The 18699-nt window shown below is 40.0% G+C and overlaps 1 protein-coding gene across 2 annotated transcripts in view; it reads right to left on the bottom strand.

Moving 5' to 3' along the window:
- Window positions 1-18699, bottom strand: part of stard13b (StAR related lipid transfer domain containing 13b) — a 70777-nt gene that overhangs the window by 41197 nt on the left and 10881 nt on the right. Inside the window, exons 1-5 of one of the 2 annotated variants that reach the window (XM_063906756.1) lie at window positions 16820-17001; window positions 14362-15454; window positions 8061-8204; window positions 6746-6892; window positions 2228-2261 (exon numbers count right to left, since the gene is read on the bottom strand). In XM_063906756.1, the coding sequence (XP_063762826.1) occupies window positions 2228-2261; window positions 6746-6892; window positions 8061-8204; window positions 14362-15336 (1300 nt within the window). In that variant the 5' untranslated portion in view covers window positions 15337-15454; window positions 16820-17001. Of the gene's footprint in view, window positions 1-2227; window positions 2262-6745; window positions 6893-8060; window positions 8205-14361; window positions 15455-16819; window positions 17002-18699 lie in introns of those variants that run through there. The other variant, XM_063906757.1, reaches the window with a different exon arrangement.

Below are 18699 nucleotides of genomic sequence, written 5' to 3'. Positions count from 1 at the left end.
TTAAAGAGACAGCAGGGAATACATTTCCATACAAATTACACTGTGTGAGAGGGAAAAGGCACTTGGCCCATCATTTACTCAAGACTTGAAAAATGCTCTATAAACCTTAAGTAAGCCATTAGAAAATAAACATATGAGAAGAAGGATTAGGCTTTTTTTTTTCTCACTACATAGTCCAAATCTTCTCTGAGTGTGTCCATATGCGGTTTTAGGATGAAGCGCTGGGTTTTGTTTTTATGCCTCGGGTAAAACCAAACAACAAGTCAAGTGGGCTAAAAGGTCTAGTGTTTTTCCATAAATTCCTTGCGTGATCTTAAATAAATACAAATAAATAAAGGTTAGGAAGAGTTTTAAATCTCTCCGCATTTCCAACCTGAATTGGTTCTTTACAACTGGCTATTGTTAACCATGATGTTTAAATAAAGGTGTTTGTTTATGCAACAACTTGAATGTGTAGAGCAAGTGCATATGAGAGCAATAAAAAGTCTGCACTGCACATTTATAGCACAGAATACCCCAAAAAAATTCACTGCTGCATTTCTATTTTGGATCAGGACCAAAAGAATGTGCTTTCCTCTCTTGGACAATGTAATGAGGTGGACAGTGTTATGGACGATACTGAGAACCATCTGGCCGCCTCGTATCCGTGTCATAAAAAGTGGTCTACTCAGCCCAGCTGTGAAATACAAACAGGGAATATCACACCTAATGTGTATGACACCCAGCCAGCTTGGTCCTTCTTTACAAAATTCACAAGTCTCCAATTTTTTTTATGACTAGATTCAAGTTAAATCCATATGTTGATTTCATTAACTTTGTGACTAAAGACATTGGACAGTCTGGTTTGGTTTATTTTGACTCAGAGATCTACCTCAAAGAGGAAGCATGCGACTTCGAACGCAGCTTGCTACGACAATATTGTGAAAAAATTGAATGATAAATGTACTTGTAGAGAATTTCGGTGCCCTGTTGACAAACTTGTTGATGTAATACACGGTGGTCTCACACTCGGGTTTCCAAAGAACTACAGCTAGGAACGACCAGCGATCAGTCACAGTGCATATCACACAGACACACCAAGCAGACCACACATTTGTTAACTACTGCATATAAAAGATACATGGAATTTTTCCAGACCATAATGTCCACTTGTGCGTTACCATCATGCACAACAGAGGTCATGTGAGACTGCAACCTGAGCCTTCAATGGCATCTACCCGAATCCCGCAGCTGCGCCCCATGGGCCACATCACACAAGCCAAATATTTCCCCTCAGCAAAACAGAAACAATGATCTGGCACTCTGCCTAATTTTAACTGCCTCCCGCCAAGTGACCAATATATAGAAGGCATTTCAAATAAGAGACATTCTCGAGACACCGGCTGGAAGGCAGCTCGCAGACACCTGTGGCTGTCAGTCCTGTTCAATGCATCTGAGGCGGGAGCAGTGCCATGCATGCAAGGACACAGAGAAGGATCAACTTGCAGGAAGAAATTGATGATGTGCCAAACAGCAGCGCAGCCCTGTTTCAACTTCAGTACAGAACTGTGTTCAGACAGAGAGTTTACCTAAGTTATCAAGCCTCAAATCTGATTCAGAAATAAAGGTTTGCCAAGAACATAATTCTTAGATTGTAGAAGCCCATTCGGGCAAGCAAGAAATTGGTCACTCTATTTTTTAAGCCTCATCTCAATTGATTTATCTCTTCTTTTAAAGTCCAAAGCTAAGGCGGGTATTTACATTCTGACAGCAACTAATAAATCAAATGCGCTGACAAAATGGTATCTGGTATGTGTAACTGTAATGCTGTAATGACCAATATATTAGTTTGGCCTAAATGATAGTTGGCAACATTGGGCTGTTTTTTTCTGTTGGAAAGCTTAACGATTCTAGTTTACTCTTTACTTTAGTTTTTTCTTCCATGTGACCAAGCAAAGCTTTAAGGAAAAAATAAATAAAAAGTTTTGTCAGGTTAATCATGCTAAACCTGGATATCCCAGCAAGCACTAAGACAGAGAGGAAGTGAAACAACGCAAACAAGATGTCAGTGCTTCAAAGGCTAATGCAGACAGAAAGAAACACATTCAAAGCTCTCCACCTTATCTGAATTATGGACAACAGATCAAAACTGGCCCGTGGTTATGGAAAGATATACCATTGTCTTCCGATAGATCAATTTACACACATTGCATCAAAAAGCTGTCCAAAAACATAAATAGCTTCTTACCTGCCCCACCTGCATTGGTCATCTTGTTGAAAATCTACAACACAAAATAAATGACAAAGTATCAGTAATGTAATATTGAGTAGGGGCTAATCATCGGCTACTTAAACATAGCTCCACTCTGAAAGCTGAAAAAAAAGCATTTCACATTATTTGGCTGCAACAACCATTAGAGGCACACACATAGTTAGAGGATGTCTCTCTATATCTTCAATAGGGCAATTACTGATGTCATGACAAAGTCAATAGAGACAATCCACCGAAGAAAGGGTGGCATGATTTAGCACAGAGGCTAATGTGCTGCCCACAAGCCTAATACCCCACCTTATCAGTCCGAACACTTTAGAAGAAAAGCAACACAGGGAGATTGAAATGCTGAGCTAGACGTTAAAGACCTTTTCATTGAGGGGCATACTGTTACCTTGTTCATAATGAAAGTGGTGTTGTAAGGAAATATATGATACATATTAAAACAAAATAGGATTCTTACATAAAGCAGTGACGTCCTGGATTTAAATGGTTCATTTTCCTACTTATCTTGCCTACCTCTCTCCTTCATTTCCCCTCTGTGCCCCACTGGTCTGATTTACACTGTTGTTTGCTTTCCCCGCTTCCACATGTCTCCCCTAGCAGAGCCTAAACGCTGCAAAACTCCCAGTCTGCCTGTTTGCAATACCGTTGACCCTCCGTCATGACAGTGAACTGGCAGATAGCCCACATGGTGCTGATTCAAACTTCAATCAACATATCCGCAAAGGTTTTATTGGTCAGTTGGATTCCACACAATAAATAAGTCGTGTACTGCATGTTTCATGAGGCCCGCGGCCCCCCAGTGTTGTCATGGCAGCAGAAATGCTCGCAGTTAAAAAAAGCACTTGGCTGGTTGAGCAACCTACATGGCTGCCACTTTGCTGTGGCAACAAAAAAAACCTGATTGGTAGGATGAAACAGGACAAGTGGTTTTGTATATGTCTTTGTTGCAGGGTCTCTAACACTTTAAGGCCACACAGCAAAAGCTGTCGTAGGACAGCAGGCACCGGCAAGGCCATTTTTGATTAATCTAGACAAAAATTAAAGCATGGATGTCATGACCAATACAATTCTGGAATGTTATATTAAAACACCTTTGGTGTCCATGCTGCTCCAGGGTTAGCAGGCTCAGCCACTAGTTATATTCAGGCAAACAATCCCAACCGTCTCACTGTTACAATACAGAGAAACAATGAATATAGCAAAAGATAAACCAAATCTATGAACAGCCACTGATGTATTCTTCAATATTGACTTTAAGATATAGCACAGTCTGATACAATTTAATCACATAGTTAAACATTTCTGTACCAGAGTTTAAAAGTTGGGTGCAGAAACATGGAGGATCATCATCTCTTTACTTTCAAACTCTACACATGTCTTTGAAGAGAAGGACATGCAATGGACCTTATACATTACTCTCATAGGGCCGGCTTCAGACCCAGTTTCAGAAATAAATATGTGAAAATAACTACTCCAAAAACCAGATGCTGGGTCCCAGTGGAGATGTGCCGATTTGACAAGGCTTCAAAGACTTGAACACATCACTCTCTCCTTTTTTTTTTAACAGCCAGAAGAAAGAATTTCATCCTTGCGTGTTTGAGTGCTGACCCACTTTAAACACATTGCCATAGTTCAGTGTAATCGCAGTCAGATGGTGGACACATGTCAAAGGTTGCAGGTCAGGAAAAGTGACATCCTCCACGCAAGAGTGCAAGTGAGGGAAAACCCTGCATTCGGCAGCAACAACAAGGATGTTTGCATGAACACCCTGTCTGAGAGTCAACAGGGCAGTAACAGGACCGGTCAGTGCAAGTGACTCTGTTCTGCCAATCTCTGTCAACACAAATTAAAAGTGGGAACCTTCAACCTAAATATTTCTCTCCCCACCGAGAAAGAACAACTTCCTTTAACCAGCTATGTGTTGAGCAGCAAAGTCATATATAAAATAAATTGCAATGAAATCTCAATATTATTTGATCAATTAGGGGGCTAATTGTTTAGTCTATAACACATTAGAACAAACAATAGAAAAACGGTTAAATTGCTCATCTTGTCTGACCAACCCTCCAAAACTCAAAGATCTTTAATAAATAATCATATTAAACAAAAAAGAAAATCAATAAATCTTCATATTTGGAAGCAGTATGTTGTAAATGTTAGGCATCATTGATTGAGAAAAGAAAACTTTTCTATAAGTTACGGCTCAAATATATAAGTAAAACAGAGCTTCAAAACTAAGGATTTGAGAAAGCTTTGAGAAAAACAAACACACTAGGGAACATCTGATATAAAAAGGCTTTATAGCATCATCTAACTTTGTCTGAGCTATTATTTAATTCACTTAATAAGATTGGGAAGCCCAGAAAAGGTACAACTACAAACTTGAACATTTCTTAGTTTGTCTTTTACTGTTGGATCTTGGGGGGTGGGGTCAGGGGTTGTCAGGCAGGTGCTGATAACCTTTACCAGATACTTCCATAAAACATTGCTCCATAAATCCATAACTGGGTGCACGGCTCTGGCCTGTTTATTCTTAGACTCCAGGACTGTGATTCAATCTGTATCGCATTCTCGCTCCCTGCTGTCAGAACTTTTTATACGGACTCCAGAGCTCTTATGTAAGAGTCTTATGGGTCCGAGGGGGAAGAGTCTCTCTTCCTGTGCAAAGCTACTGACATATCGTCTCATCTGTTTTTGCAAACTTTACACATTCTTAAACCAGTGGACAAACTTAAATGAATAGTTTGACATGTTGCTACTTATATTTACATGCTTATTGAACGTTACTGGTTTGGGATTTTGCTTCAGCTGGACAGAAGTAGCCTAACCTTTGTCCTCCTCTTTCTAGTCTTTAGACTAGCTAAGCTAAGCTAACCAGCTGCTGTCGGTAGCCTCATATTCAACTACAGATATAAGCAGGGTATTACTCTTCTCTAAGTGACCTTAACTATTTGACAGAAATACAACAAGACAATTTCCTATGTCTTAACTACATATTTTCTTAAGCTGATAAAATTATATTCATCTTAATTTTCAGCCTTAAGAACACCTATTGTATTTTTTAAATGAATTATTCATATATCCTCATCAGATCTTGCCACTGAATAACATGTGATCTAATTTTACTCAAGGTTACACTACAGCCAAAATACTCTTGTCTCTAAATGATGTGAACATTCCCAGCTGTCCCCGAGCCACATTTTAACCTATGCTGCTGCTGTCATTTTCAAGAGATAGTTATGGGTTCCATAAAGAAAAGACAGGTGGCAACATATCTGAGAACTAAACACCATTTAATTTGAAGTACTTGATGCTCACAGACTAAATAATCTTCTTTGACTTTCAAAGCTCAGCTCTGTCTCGCCCTAGAAGTCTTCAGTGAGACCTTACCTATTGCAGTCTACAAGTATTATGGATGTTGTATTTAAAAAAAGCAAAACCAAATGTGACCAAAAATCCTATCGAAGTGAGATTGGAAAATGTAGTAGATTGTGATTGAATCACTACCGTTACTTTATAAGCATCTTGTTTGCCATCACATTGCCTCAGAGAGCCATTACGAAACCATAAAGCACAAGCTGAAAGGCTTTGAATCTAAATGCGCCTTGCATTATGCAAATCTCTCAGTTGTCTGTTTCTTTTAGGGCTGCTGAATAGTGACATTTATATTCTTTGTCCGGCACAAGTGAGTCCGGCTTGTTCAAGAATGGCTAAGCAGACCTTATGGTCAATGCAAACCTCAAATATTTACAGATGTAGAGGAAAGAGCATCTGCACAAAAGAACCTGCCAAAACTTCTCCTGACGGGTGGTGGATTTGTCTTTTCAACGCTATCCACTTAAGCAATTATGTGATTTTTGTCTTCTTCTGTCAACAGAGGGATCATGACATAGAGGTGATTGTGAAATGTAGAATGGTTATTTTCTTCATAAGGGAAATCAATAATAAAGTGTAGATAATTATTTTGTAAGAGGAGAAATCACTCCTCTGTCATTGATGTAGTCATCTACTTTTCTAACCTCAATTTAAACATAAAAACAACTCATACAGGTGAATAAATACCTACATTAAACATAAACTGTATGGCTAAAACTGTTTAGGAAAAAAGGTCAAGCTGAGTTTCATTTGATTAGTTTCAGAAAAAGTGATCTGTAGATAATTTAGGAAGGACACAAAGTGAAAATGTTCCATCAACGGACAGACATGAACTTTGAAATGACAGGGAGAAATACTTTTGGCAGTGCAGGAAGTCAACAGGTCATGGGAGTCACCCAAAAAACGCTAAAGCCAGATTTGGGTAAAAGAAAGGAAAAAGAAAACATGTGCAACCAGTTTTGAAGTGAGACACAAAGGAATGTAAGGTTCACATCCTTAAAGACGAGAACTGGACAACAGAACTGTTTGTAGCCTCTTTGTCCTACAGACTATCTGTACTGTATGATTTATTGTTGACGCCTGCAGGAAACTGCATTACTCAGAGAAACGTACCTTCTTCTTGGTTGACGCTCTTGTTGCTATCAAGGCGCTGCAAGGAGCAGAAGACCTGCACTGGCTCGGACATTCCCCTCTGTCTGGTCTTTGCAGGACTTCGTCGTTCATGGCTTGGTTTAACGTGGACTTTGAGACAGCACCCCACTGCAACAACATCACAACAACAATCAGGACTGGGTCCGTCTCTGTCCGGCCAAACAGACTAGGACAGGATGGTCTCAACGGTGGCCAGGGGAAAAGAAAACAAGAGGCTGAGGTCAACTGCTGGGGAAGTGAAATCTCCACTCTCAATTCAGCTCTGCAGCGGCACACAAAGAAGCCTGTATGTGCGGATCTTCTATTGAGAGGACAGAGATTATGACCTTGTCAAATATCCCAGTAAAGATGTCTTGTCTCGCCCAGTCGCCTGTCATTAGTTAAAGCAAGTAATGGTGAATGCCTGGGATGGTTATGCAGATGCCTGGGAGGCATGTGAGCCTCTCTCAACCATTCCTAATGGACCAAATCATACAAACTCCCTTCAATACAATAGCTCCTCTGTGCGGTACATACATATGGACCCCGAAAGAGCACTTTTGTTCCCAAATGCTAACTCTAGTGGGATATTTCATGAAACATGCCACCATGAGAAGAGCCCCTTTTAGAAACAGAGTTGCATAGTCCCAGTTGCAACCTCAAAAGCACAATAGCTGTCTGTTCATGCCGCACCATTCTGACCCGGCTAAAGCACTGTACGCTCTAGTATCACATCTTAAAGCTGTGGACCTACATCATAAAACAGACTCAAGTCAGAAGGTCCCTATGAGATGGTCTTGACAAAGCCCATAGTGTTGCAGACAGACTGTATCTCACAAGTCAGACACAGTAATGACTCACTAGAGATCTACATACTGACTCCCCTTTCACATACTGGGTTTATGGCTCGCCACTGGTTGATTTGACAAAATCTAAACCTAAAGTGGAGCACTTCAAAAAACTCAGCAGGACATAAATTCTGATGAACACCTGTTGCTTACTGGTCCGAATAATGCATCAGGACTTTTCTCCACAGAGCAAAGAGAATTGATTTAGTGAAGTTTAAAAGCATGAACAAGTATGCAGCATACGCTTCACAGGAATGTGTACAGTACCAACCGTGACAATGGACATACCATAAGGTAGTGAAATCTTCATGCTGTTTTATATCACTGCCAACATACAGTTCATTCTGAGTTTATTTTAAAGTATAAAAAGGGACACATCTCTCGTCCTAGCCTTGAAAGGTGTTGTGAGTGACAGCAGTCATGACGCCTGGGTGTGAACACACTCTCACCTGTTTCTTGCGGGTGGCACAGGGTGTGTCGGAGGGGGAGGAGTTTGCACTCAGAGCCTCCTCTATGTCTAGATTAAGCTGGTCCAGTTTCCTCATCAGCTGGCTCATTGACTCTGACCAGGGAGACTTGACCTGCGGAGACTCCTGTGGGTAATCAGAGAGCCATGTTTGAGTCAAGACAAGCTACTGCCGCTATCAGAGTACTAAGTCAAATACTGAGCCAAAAGGATCAGAAGCATTACCATCATTATTTATACCTTTTTTTTGTGCAAAATGACCCAATTATTTAGTGTAGTTCAATCAGTTTTTGTTTCCTGTTATCACGTATCACGTAAATTGTTGTCTAATTTTATCCAAAAGTTCAGGTGATGTTTTTTAGATTTCTCCCCCTAAATGTCAGGATTTTTGCATCACAGAAAGTTCAATTTAAAGGATAAATTAAAAGAAAAATGATTACATCATTCAATCACATGCACAATTTTATGTAGCCATGATAAACACTCATTTTTTTCAGTTTTCAGGCATTCATTTAAAATGAATGTCAAGTTGAGTCACTGACACTTCATCAAAATTGCTTGGAATCTTAATTATATGCTTCAGATGAACTTCATCAAAATCAGGAATTAATTTCTCTATCTAACTTTGAGACTCCCAGTAAAAGTAATTGAATTCAGTGGAAAAATTGGGTTCATTAGTTAGTCCAGTAATTACCTGTCATCCTTGCCAGACTTATTTTAACACATGAGAGCTTCCCAGTAAGGTGAGAGCATGTGTTGATTTAACACACTGCCCTGAACTCAAAAAGAGTTACAGGCAAACTCAAAAAATGATCTTGTAAATTGCCGAAGCTGCATCAGTGAGGTTCACTGCTGCCACACATGGAAATGTGATCTCCTCTGCCATGTCTCAGGGTGAAAGTGCAAAAGAGGAGGGCTGCAGACATGTGTGCCATACAGAGCATGATGGAATTCCCTGCACGAGCTTTCACTACTCCCCAGACACACTGTGTGTATAAATAGATCGTCCTCACACAGACAGGAGCAGTGTCTGAGGGAGGTCCAGCCTCATAAATCAGCAGGAAACACCTCGGTCACCAAAGCATAAATTAACATTGTTAGACCTGGAGAGGGTCACCGGCCGCATGCTCTTCGACAGCATCAGCGTGGGTCCTTTTCAAGAATAACAATTCAATTTCAGAATGTTTGGAAGGGTGGGAAATTTGGCCAATACTTTGCTTTACTTTGAGTTCCGCAATTTAGCCTTTAATTGCAGACTATCAACATCTAATACGTAGTGATATATAATCAATGAAGACATAGTATTTTTTAGATAATATTATATATTTTTTATCATAACTTTATTCTACCTTATTGTCTTTAATTATCTGTGTTAATACACCAGCCAGCAGCACGGGAACCCACTTATATACCTGTTTACAATTACATTTGCGGGTCTTGTGAAGCAGTTATTAAATGTTTGTATACTCCATGTAAATTCTAAAAAGAAAAACTGAAGGGAACTCAAGGTGTTTAGATTAGCAGGGTTATAAACTAGTAGATACAATCAGTATATTTGCCCCAAACTACATTTTGTGTTAAAAGCCAGAATCTAAAATATGACAGTCCTCAACAAAAAGCTTCCGGTAGATTAAATTATTAAAATGCTCAACATGTTGGGAAAATCCCAAAGATCATTTGAATTGTTGTTGGTTGAAAACAAGTGAAAGATCACAGCATTTGATAACCCTAATTCCAGACATACACAGCCAATGGTCCTTTAATGTGGATGGCCTGTACACGGCCAGTTAAAATTCCTTTCTTGGAATCAAAACTAAATACTGTGAAGAATTACTACCGGCCATGTCTAAATCAAGTCATTATTCCATTTATAACATCAAGCGCCTCAATGCACAATCATTTCATTGAAGGAGCTTGTCAATAAATGTTCTGATAGGAAACCACAATGTCCTGGACAGGGTGTGGTTCTTGTCTGAAGGGCTTTGATAGACTTTTAAATAGTATTACACTTGTTTTTACATTTACATTGGGTTTACTGGGAGCTGAATACAAATAAAGTGGAGGAAGTGGAGTTCAAATAACGAAAGGCCAACCTAATCCCATTTTGTTTGTGTTGGTTATCTGTTGGCATTCGACAGACTGTTAGATAAAATACTATTCAGTTTAAATTAATACTTTGGTGACATAGATCTTTGTAAGTCATAATTTAACATATGAATAATATTCATTTCTACTGTTGTCAGTATAAAAATCATTCATCATGAAGCAGTAAATCTGAATTTAAATTACAAATGTAGACATTGATAAAAACTATTTCATGTGGTATTTCCCCTAAATTGTGTGGAATTAAGGGACCAGACACCAGACGGTCCATTCCCCTGCTGCCCACCCAGAGTCGGCTGACTGACCTGACATTGGGAGAAAGTCTTTTTCCACTCAATCCCTCAGGAATGACCTAAATCTGGCCAATCCCCTACTGACCTAAGGCCTGAGGGGTCATCTTGGGTCACTGAGAGGAAAAAATAAAGCCTCTCTTCTCTGCTATGCCTGCAATGCACCGTGCTGACCAGGGAATATAAGAAAGGTTTGACATGGGATCAGTATGTTAAGACAGCTCAATCCTCTGTCTGCTCAACAAATAAAAGGCATTCACACGCTTTAATATTTTCTAAAGACTGACCAATTACTTCATTTGGGAACAGGTGTGATAGGTGAGCCAAGAATAATGGAGATGAACTTTTACTAAGTAAGTGTTCCTCTCTATATGAGCCTTATACTCCTTCAGAGAAATAAACACTGATTCCCAGAAAAACACTCTGCACACTATAGTTTCTGTTTCCATATTTCTAAAATATTCTTCCGGGAGTATCTGAATGTCAACACAGATTAAACACCAGACTTCTCTTGTTCTCTTTATGGAATCAGAGACTTGAAAAATGTCAGCAGTAGGGACATTTGTGAGATATGAAGACTTCCTTCTATATGGTAATTACATATAGTTATGTGAATCAAAAAAAGACTAAGAGTACTGTTGTGAAGTGAATATGTTTCTTAACAACTATTTGCCAAGTATGACAAAATGATGTTTATATGGTTGGTTATAACAAATAGATAAGGAGCAGGTCACATCCATGGCTTGAGTTCCTCTTAATTATCCTTAGATCACTGTAGCCAAAACTTTTTTTTCATTATACCCAAATTAAAAATTAAAATGAATGAGAAGCATGTGCAAATGAAACACTGAGTTCTGAATAAATCCTTATGTGAGCACCTCAGTGGGTGGACATTCCTCTAAATAAGAACAAGACAGAGGCTGACCAAACTGTTCCAAGTGAGTCTATGGACATAATGTTGTGTCTTGAAGATCTGGAATCAAGCCGTTAAGATGATAAGAACCATGAAATTGACCTTTATCAAAAAATATCTTTTCACTTGTGTTTCTAACTCTTTAGTTTAACGGCTAAAATCTGATATATAATATGTGATGGCAATTCTTGATATTCTAGGCTCAAAGACGGAAAACATTTTGTACAGGAAAAGGAAATGAAAGAAGCTGAATATGTTGCAAGCTGGACCTAACCCCTTGAGTCACACACACACAAATGCAAGAAACAGATTCCCCATTCTGGTACATGCTCAAGGCAAATGAGGAACACATTCATACTGTCTCTTTTCAGTGACATCCCCACAAGGTGCTGTTCAGGAATGTGGGCACTTCTACTTAGAAGGAGACAAATTCCAGAGAGGGCTTGACGCTCAAGTGAGACACTACCCTTGATTCATCTCCTGGTGCCTTTCCCCTAGATCTGGCCCCGGCATTTGTGTGAACTCCTCACACCATGGCAACTGAGCTGGTATGAGTCAATCCTTTAGATAAATGCATTAATGTTATCTTCTGGGGACAAAAACATGTGAGCTGACTATAACTTTATCAGCGCAAATTGGCCACATTGTGGACCCTAACACAACGTCTTTGACATGGAAATGAGTAGTTAAGTGTGTGAGCTCTGGGCTCGGTGCCTAGTCTGCGCCACCCACAGAGAGTGCCAGAGATCACCATGGAGGTATCCTAATGAAGCAGCCGGTCATGCGAAAGGGCAATGGCTACCTGGCTACTTGGAGGAATAATTTAGACACTTAATATTCTGTGATGCAAAACACACACTGAACACAGCCACCATGTTTGTAGAGAGTGGGAAGGATAGGAAGAGAATTGTGTATTTTTAGGGATATTTAGTTACAGTTTAGCTAAATGATGCAAGCACGGGGGAGTCATGAGCTGAACCTCAGAGGAAACTCTATGCATACAGTGCCATCATATGGTTATTGTTAGGAACTGCATCTATGAGCTATTCAACTGACTTCCCTCCGCAAGTCCCTTCAGACTTGTTGTGTTAAGGATGAAAAGATATGCATGCATTAATGATAAATACTGGTCTTTATGCTGTCAATATTTTTGTCCTTTTTACAAGGTGTAACAAACTGTGGTTTTAGAATGAATCCTCTTTTGTTATAAAACTTACATTAAAGATGACCGTTTTAAATGTTGCTCTAATTAAGTTATGTCTCTTTCTTACCACTATCCTTATGTTTTTTGTGGGTATGAGATCAGATTATCTATCTTGCATCTAGGTAGGTAGATACTTTATTGATCCAGAGGGAAATTCAAGGTATCCAGTAGCTTATAGACAACACACACAACATTAAAAAGGATGATATAAAATTAATCTTAATTTAAAAATAAGTATAGGCATAGGATGCTTGCAGTGGCAGGGCCTGACCCTGTGATCCAGTGTGCATTGTAATGTGCTCAAGGAGAATGTGCGCCATGGTGTAGTGCACTCATATAGTGCAATCTATATGAGTATGTCAATATGTAGTTGAGAAAAATAGCTTGTTTCACTACTATTTTAAGGTGTTTTTTCTTTGCTGCCTGTTGCATGAAAGTAAAGCCCTTCCTATAGAGATGCCCACCGTATGATAACAGAGCTTGTGGAGTGACAGCATGAGAGGAACTATCCTTCTCTCTTTGGATAACATAAACAACGGGCGCCCTGGATTCCCTGCATTCTTCCTCTCTTCTCCAAAACAACTCATTCAGAGCAGAGTGTCATTCTGCACATAAAGCTGGCATTACCTCAACATCTTTTCGACCAAAAGAAACAGAAGCTAATCCAGCCTTACCATTCACTCTGCCCTGTTTACTTGTAAACTAGAATGACAGTGATGTGTCGTTGAATATGTTCAATATGCTCAGGCTTTGACAGAAAAAACATATCCAAAGGCTTTGTACATATATGCCAAGGCTTACACAAGGCTTTAAAAAGGCAATAAAAAACAGCGTTGAGGGGTTACAGGACGGTGTTACCAAGGTCAGAGTAGCGGTTGTGTGAAAAAAGGTCTGAAATGTGCCTTGACTTGTTGGAGATAAAAAGAGCTGTTCAGCAATGGAAGGCTAAGTTCAGTGCTAATATGGCCTGCTTTGGGCTCTGTCAAAACACTGCTGCCTGTTAAGGGAGTAGAGAGAAAGCAGAAGCTGTTTGCATTCCTTCTAGGTCTGCGTTTCACCAGCACAAAGTGAAGTCAGTGAACTCCTACACACTAATACCAACAATGCATTATCTCACAGGTTAATGATGTCAGCTGCTAGGAGCTGGGAATATGGGCTCTCACACTGTGTGGACCTCCTTGAACGGGAAAAATAATGCTAAATAATGCCACTACAATTTTGTGGTCTAGAATTCTATACACATGCTTTTAAGCGTCTTTGACTGATCTTTTTTTACTGTAATTTAAATGAGTGTTAGGCAACTTATCACGAACAGTATTACATTAAAAGTATAGGTTTTTATTTTGATTCTCTAAAATGTTATTATTACATTTTTCTTCAAAAAGCTAACTTGCTGAAGATACAACTAAATGAAAATGAAAAACAGTATTGACACAAAGTGTGAATATGTTTGTACTGAAACTGAAATAAAGTTTAAAAATAAAAGGCTTTTATAGGCTTTATTAAAAGTGCATTTATTTAGTGTGGAACACAAATTGCATATTTAGATTAGAAATGTGTGACATTGTTTTCAGATCTTGCATTGTTTGGAGTTATTTCAGGAGAGACTGCTTTTTGTTACATTAATCATTTAAGGTGAACTAATTTGGAAAATTGACATGCTATTTTTTTTTTTCATGTCCATAATTTGTAATGCAGACCGATGCCCTTTCATTATCTTTTATGAATTGTATAAAGATAAATATGTGAATAACACAATGCAATAACAGCATACCTCCAGACTGCACCTTTCCCCCTCTGCTTCATAACCCGACTTTCTGGCTGTTTGATTGATTTCTGCTCGACTTGCAGCACTTTTCCTCTTCAGTTTGTCTTTGCCTGTGCTTCTTTGTCGTTGCTTGACCAGGTAGTCTCTATTCTGAGGCAGCTCTGAGAACACATCATCGTCATCACCATCATCACCATCGTCACCATCGTCACCATCGTCACCATCATGATCATCCTCTTCCAGGGAAGACTCTCCTTCCTCAGAAGTGTCAATGACAAAAACTTGATTGTCGGCCGCGGAGGGAAAGGTGTACTGTGAGAAGGTGATGGAGCTAGGTTTGTATTTCACAATGCGTGGTGGATCCAGGAGACTCGGGCCAGGATCAGAAAGATTGACGGATTCAGGGATGGTGGAAGTGGAGTCCAGATTGAAAATGGGGCAAGGGTCCTCTGGAGGCATAAAGACATGGCCATTTGACATTGACTCTAAGCTCTTCAAGTCTGTTTTTACACATCCCAGTATCATGTTTAATGTCCGACCACCATGATTCAGAACAGCCTGAGCCAACGTGCCTTCTGCAACAGAACCAGAAAGCAGACAGCAATTGTCATGTGATACTGAGGACACAATACCTGCTTCATGCGGCTGAGGGGATTCCAGTGGACTTTGGTCCAGGGGTTCTTTAGTGTGAATGACTGGTTGTTCAGGCTCCTGTAAGCTCACACCTTCCCCAAATTGAATGTTGTGGTCCCGGACACAAACAAAACTCTTCTTCAGCTTGTGTACGTTCTGATCTGGCTCCAACAGCAAGCTTTGGGCTTCAGGGAGACAATCATCCTCCCTGTGGTCTGCCGAGCCATTAGCTAAGAGAGCAGAGCTTTCTGAGGTCAACTCGTGTGTTGTTGAAAATGCTAACTTTTGTATTCCTGAAGCTGTCCAAGACTGCTGTGCCTCCAAACTCACCATAGGTGGATTCTCCATTGCTGTTTTGTTCTATAGTTTCTCATAATTTAAAACATAAATCCACAGGTACTTGTGCTTGATGTATTGGATTGCCATTTTTAGCCAAGATGCTCAGTCCCACCACACAGTAGATAACCTGAAATAAACAGAAAGGAAAGTATGTGAATGGAATGTGACACATCTGACAAGCACAGACAGATGTAGATTATTTCCAAGACAATAAAGGCACAACAACATGGACAAACATACTCCTTAAGATTGTTTCCGCATGTCTCTGCGTCCTGTAATTATCAGAGTCTCAGTTCACTGCCAGAGTTTAATGTAAAGCTGCTATCTCCTGCTCTGAACACCTCTGACTAAGCGCCATTCAGCGAGAGGTTTACTGGGAAATTTAACATCTGGCTCAGGCAGGGCTGTTCAAGTCTGGATCTGTTTCACAAACGATCAAGGTGACATCACTGCACAGAGGAATCCGATTGCTCTTCCCCAGTTGGTGATTTACTATGTACAAAACCATTCATCAGGGCAGAGGATTGTCCCTGGTCAACTATGGTTAACATCCCACTCACGCCTTCATTAGGCCATTCTTCTAAACACACCTTCGACAGGTCAGAGCAATCGGAAGAGCACACGGAAAAGCAAACAAAGCAATATTGTGCAGCTACAGATGATTATCATCTTATTTAGGCACATTCCTCGGGTGACATCTTAAGAAAGGAAAATATCAAATTCTAAAATAAACATAACCTTCACATTGGTTATCCAGTGCAATCCATATGTTTTCACCTTTAGGTTTTAACAGCAAAACACATGATTGTATAGACAGAAGCACTGAGATATTTCTAGAAAAACAATGTAATTTCTTGTGTTTTTCCTTGAAATGCTTAACAGAGCTGCTTCACAGAAAGTTAATTCATTTACACACGAGTCTCCGCTGTTACTGTGAGAAAGCTGCAGTTGCCAGTGCATTATGCAATGGCCTTGAGACACACAAAACACACACACACACACAAAATCTTACTTTGACGATACTTTTAGAAATGTAAAAAAAATGTTAATACTGTATAATAAATGTATAAAGAAATAATAATATAAACTAAAAAGTCTGTATGACCTACACAGTGGATGTGAGTCTACAAGAGATTATAGTTCCTTTCAAGAAATCCCCCGTTTAAAAAACACTATGCAGAGAGGGTCTCATTATTGTCAAATGAATACAGAGCAGATTTAAATGGAGGGAAGAAGTCACAGAGTGCAAATGAACTGAGAGTATCGACTGCCAAGCCGAGACCACAACTTATTTAGGAGAGTGAAAAAAAAAAGGAATCCAGGCTCGGAGAAATTTCAACAGAAAGGGACAAGTCTTTTCACGCACAAAACAACCAATAGTTTAACTGAAGAACTGAAAATGAGCGAAGAGAGAAATAAGGAATTGTCATTTGTTTCTCCATGTCAAGCAGAAGTCAGTCAGATTCAAGAAAACAGTAAACAAAAGACTCACCTGCTGGGTTAGGAAAAAAATGTCTGTGTTTCCCAAACAGTGTCACCATGAGCATGGCAAAACAGTGTCAGTGAGGCTTGTTCGAGTAAGCGCAAAGAGGGTTGGACAGCCCCTTGCAGAGCTACACGTATGTCCCCATAGGCCTGTTCTGCGAAAAGGCAAGCTTGTCATCACAACTACCTCCCCCTCCTCTTGTGTTTCCCTGGGGGGCTGCAGGAGTATTCGCTAACCATTCAGAATATGCGCAATAGAGCAGGGAGTATGTGTACTTGTCGGGAGATGGAAAGAGGAGGAGAAAGGAGACAAGGTTGGGGAGAGAGAAGAGGGAGGGAGAGGGTCGGTGGTGGTGGTGGGGGTGAGCAGCAGTGGTTGGCACTGTAAAAGAACAAGGTGAAATGGGTTTCCAGCCCTTACAAACAGACTGTGGGGAATGGCTGTGCAGGAGCAGGATGAACCGCAGCAGTGACCTATCGCCGATAAACACCGGCCTGAGGAATGCTTTCAAGTCAAAGAGAACAAAGAGTTGTGAAGCACCAGGATGTTCTTTAGAAGTAGATCAAGATGATATCTCCAAGAGAGGATTTAATGCTAAACTGGAACTAAAAGTATGTTTTATCGACTTTATATAGAGAATCTGCCAGTTAGGGGTGAGACTGTTTGCAATGTCACATTTTAAATCCTGAACTGAACGGACGGTTGGTGGTACTGTATCTTCAGGCTAAAGAAACTCACGATTGATAGTTGATTGACCTTCTGTTGAGTGTCTAAAAAATAAACATTAGACATTTCAAGTTGATAAAAGTCATACTAAAGTTAGAACATTGCTTCAATATACGCATCATTAATAAAGTCATCGTTAATGATGAGTCAAACAGAAGCTGCAGGCGATTTCAATTGGACATGAATGACGAATGATCTTGCAAAATTGAACCAAGGAATTTCTCAAGAAACAACAGTCCTCTTGTGAGCTTCAAATGCATGTAGGAGGCATAGCACATGTAGGACAGGTCGGTGAAAGTGAGTACACATGTGAGGGGCATGTCTGAGCATTTGCTTGATGATTGGCTGAGGACTGGTTGTTTGTGCAGATCCTGGGCTCTCTGATAGGACTGAAGTGCCGAAGAAAGAATTTCCGAGTTCTCACTCTGTAGGATGTCCTTGACGTTATACCATGGGGGGCTTTATTCATTCATTTGTTTACTCACTCGCTCATTCAGTCTCCTCACCAGGGGAGAAGTGGTGAATCCACAGCCACAGATCAACACTTGGACTCTGTTTGACCTCTCGAGAAATGAGTGCTGAGTAACTCCTCTCTCATTGATTATACTTTGCAATCTGCCCGCGGCTGTCATCCTCTCTAACCAATTTTTTTCTGACACCTTATTTGACCTTTCCCGAAAAAGAGGTCTTGTCTTTCTTCAGACTATACTATCTTCTGTACTGATATATTAACAATATGCAGATATTAGAATATAAATAGAGTAGAATATGAATACAACTTTAATTCAGACAACTTGGTATAAGACACAAGTAGCCTTTTTTCAGCCAGGTCTATCTGAGCTGTGCAGATGAACAGTCCAAGGCCAGTGGGAGTGAAAACAGTTCCCCTCCAATACAGCTGGAAGCTCTCACAAGCTAGTCTATTGTTGTTAGTGTGGAAATAAGAAAGAAAAAACAGCAAACGTTTGTGACAGTACAAGAAGAACATTGGCTATATTTCCACAGGGGATGTAGGGCAGAATCAGCACCAGAAGCAGAAGGGACTGTGGGTATTTAAAAAAGTCCCTTTACATCAGGCAAACAACAAGTTCTGTCTGGGGGCTTCACTATGATCAAGTCATTTCCATACTATCGTTTACATATGAGTAAGTCAGAAGTCT

Source organism: Eleginops maclovinus, chromosome 18, assembly GCF_036324505.1.
Source record: "Eleginops maclovinus isolate JMC-PN-2008 ecotype Puerto Natales chromosome 18, JC_Emac_rtc_rv5, whole genome shotgun sequence".
NCBI lineage: Eukaryota > Metazoa > Chordata > Actinopteri > Perciformes > Eleginopidae > Eleginops > Eleginops maclovinus.
This window is presented reverse-complemented; position numbering and strand designations above follow the sequence as displayed.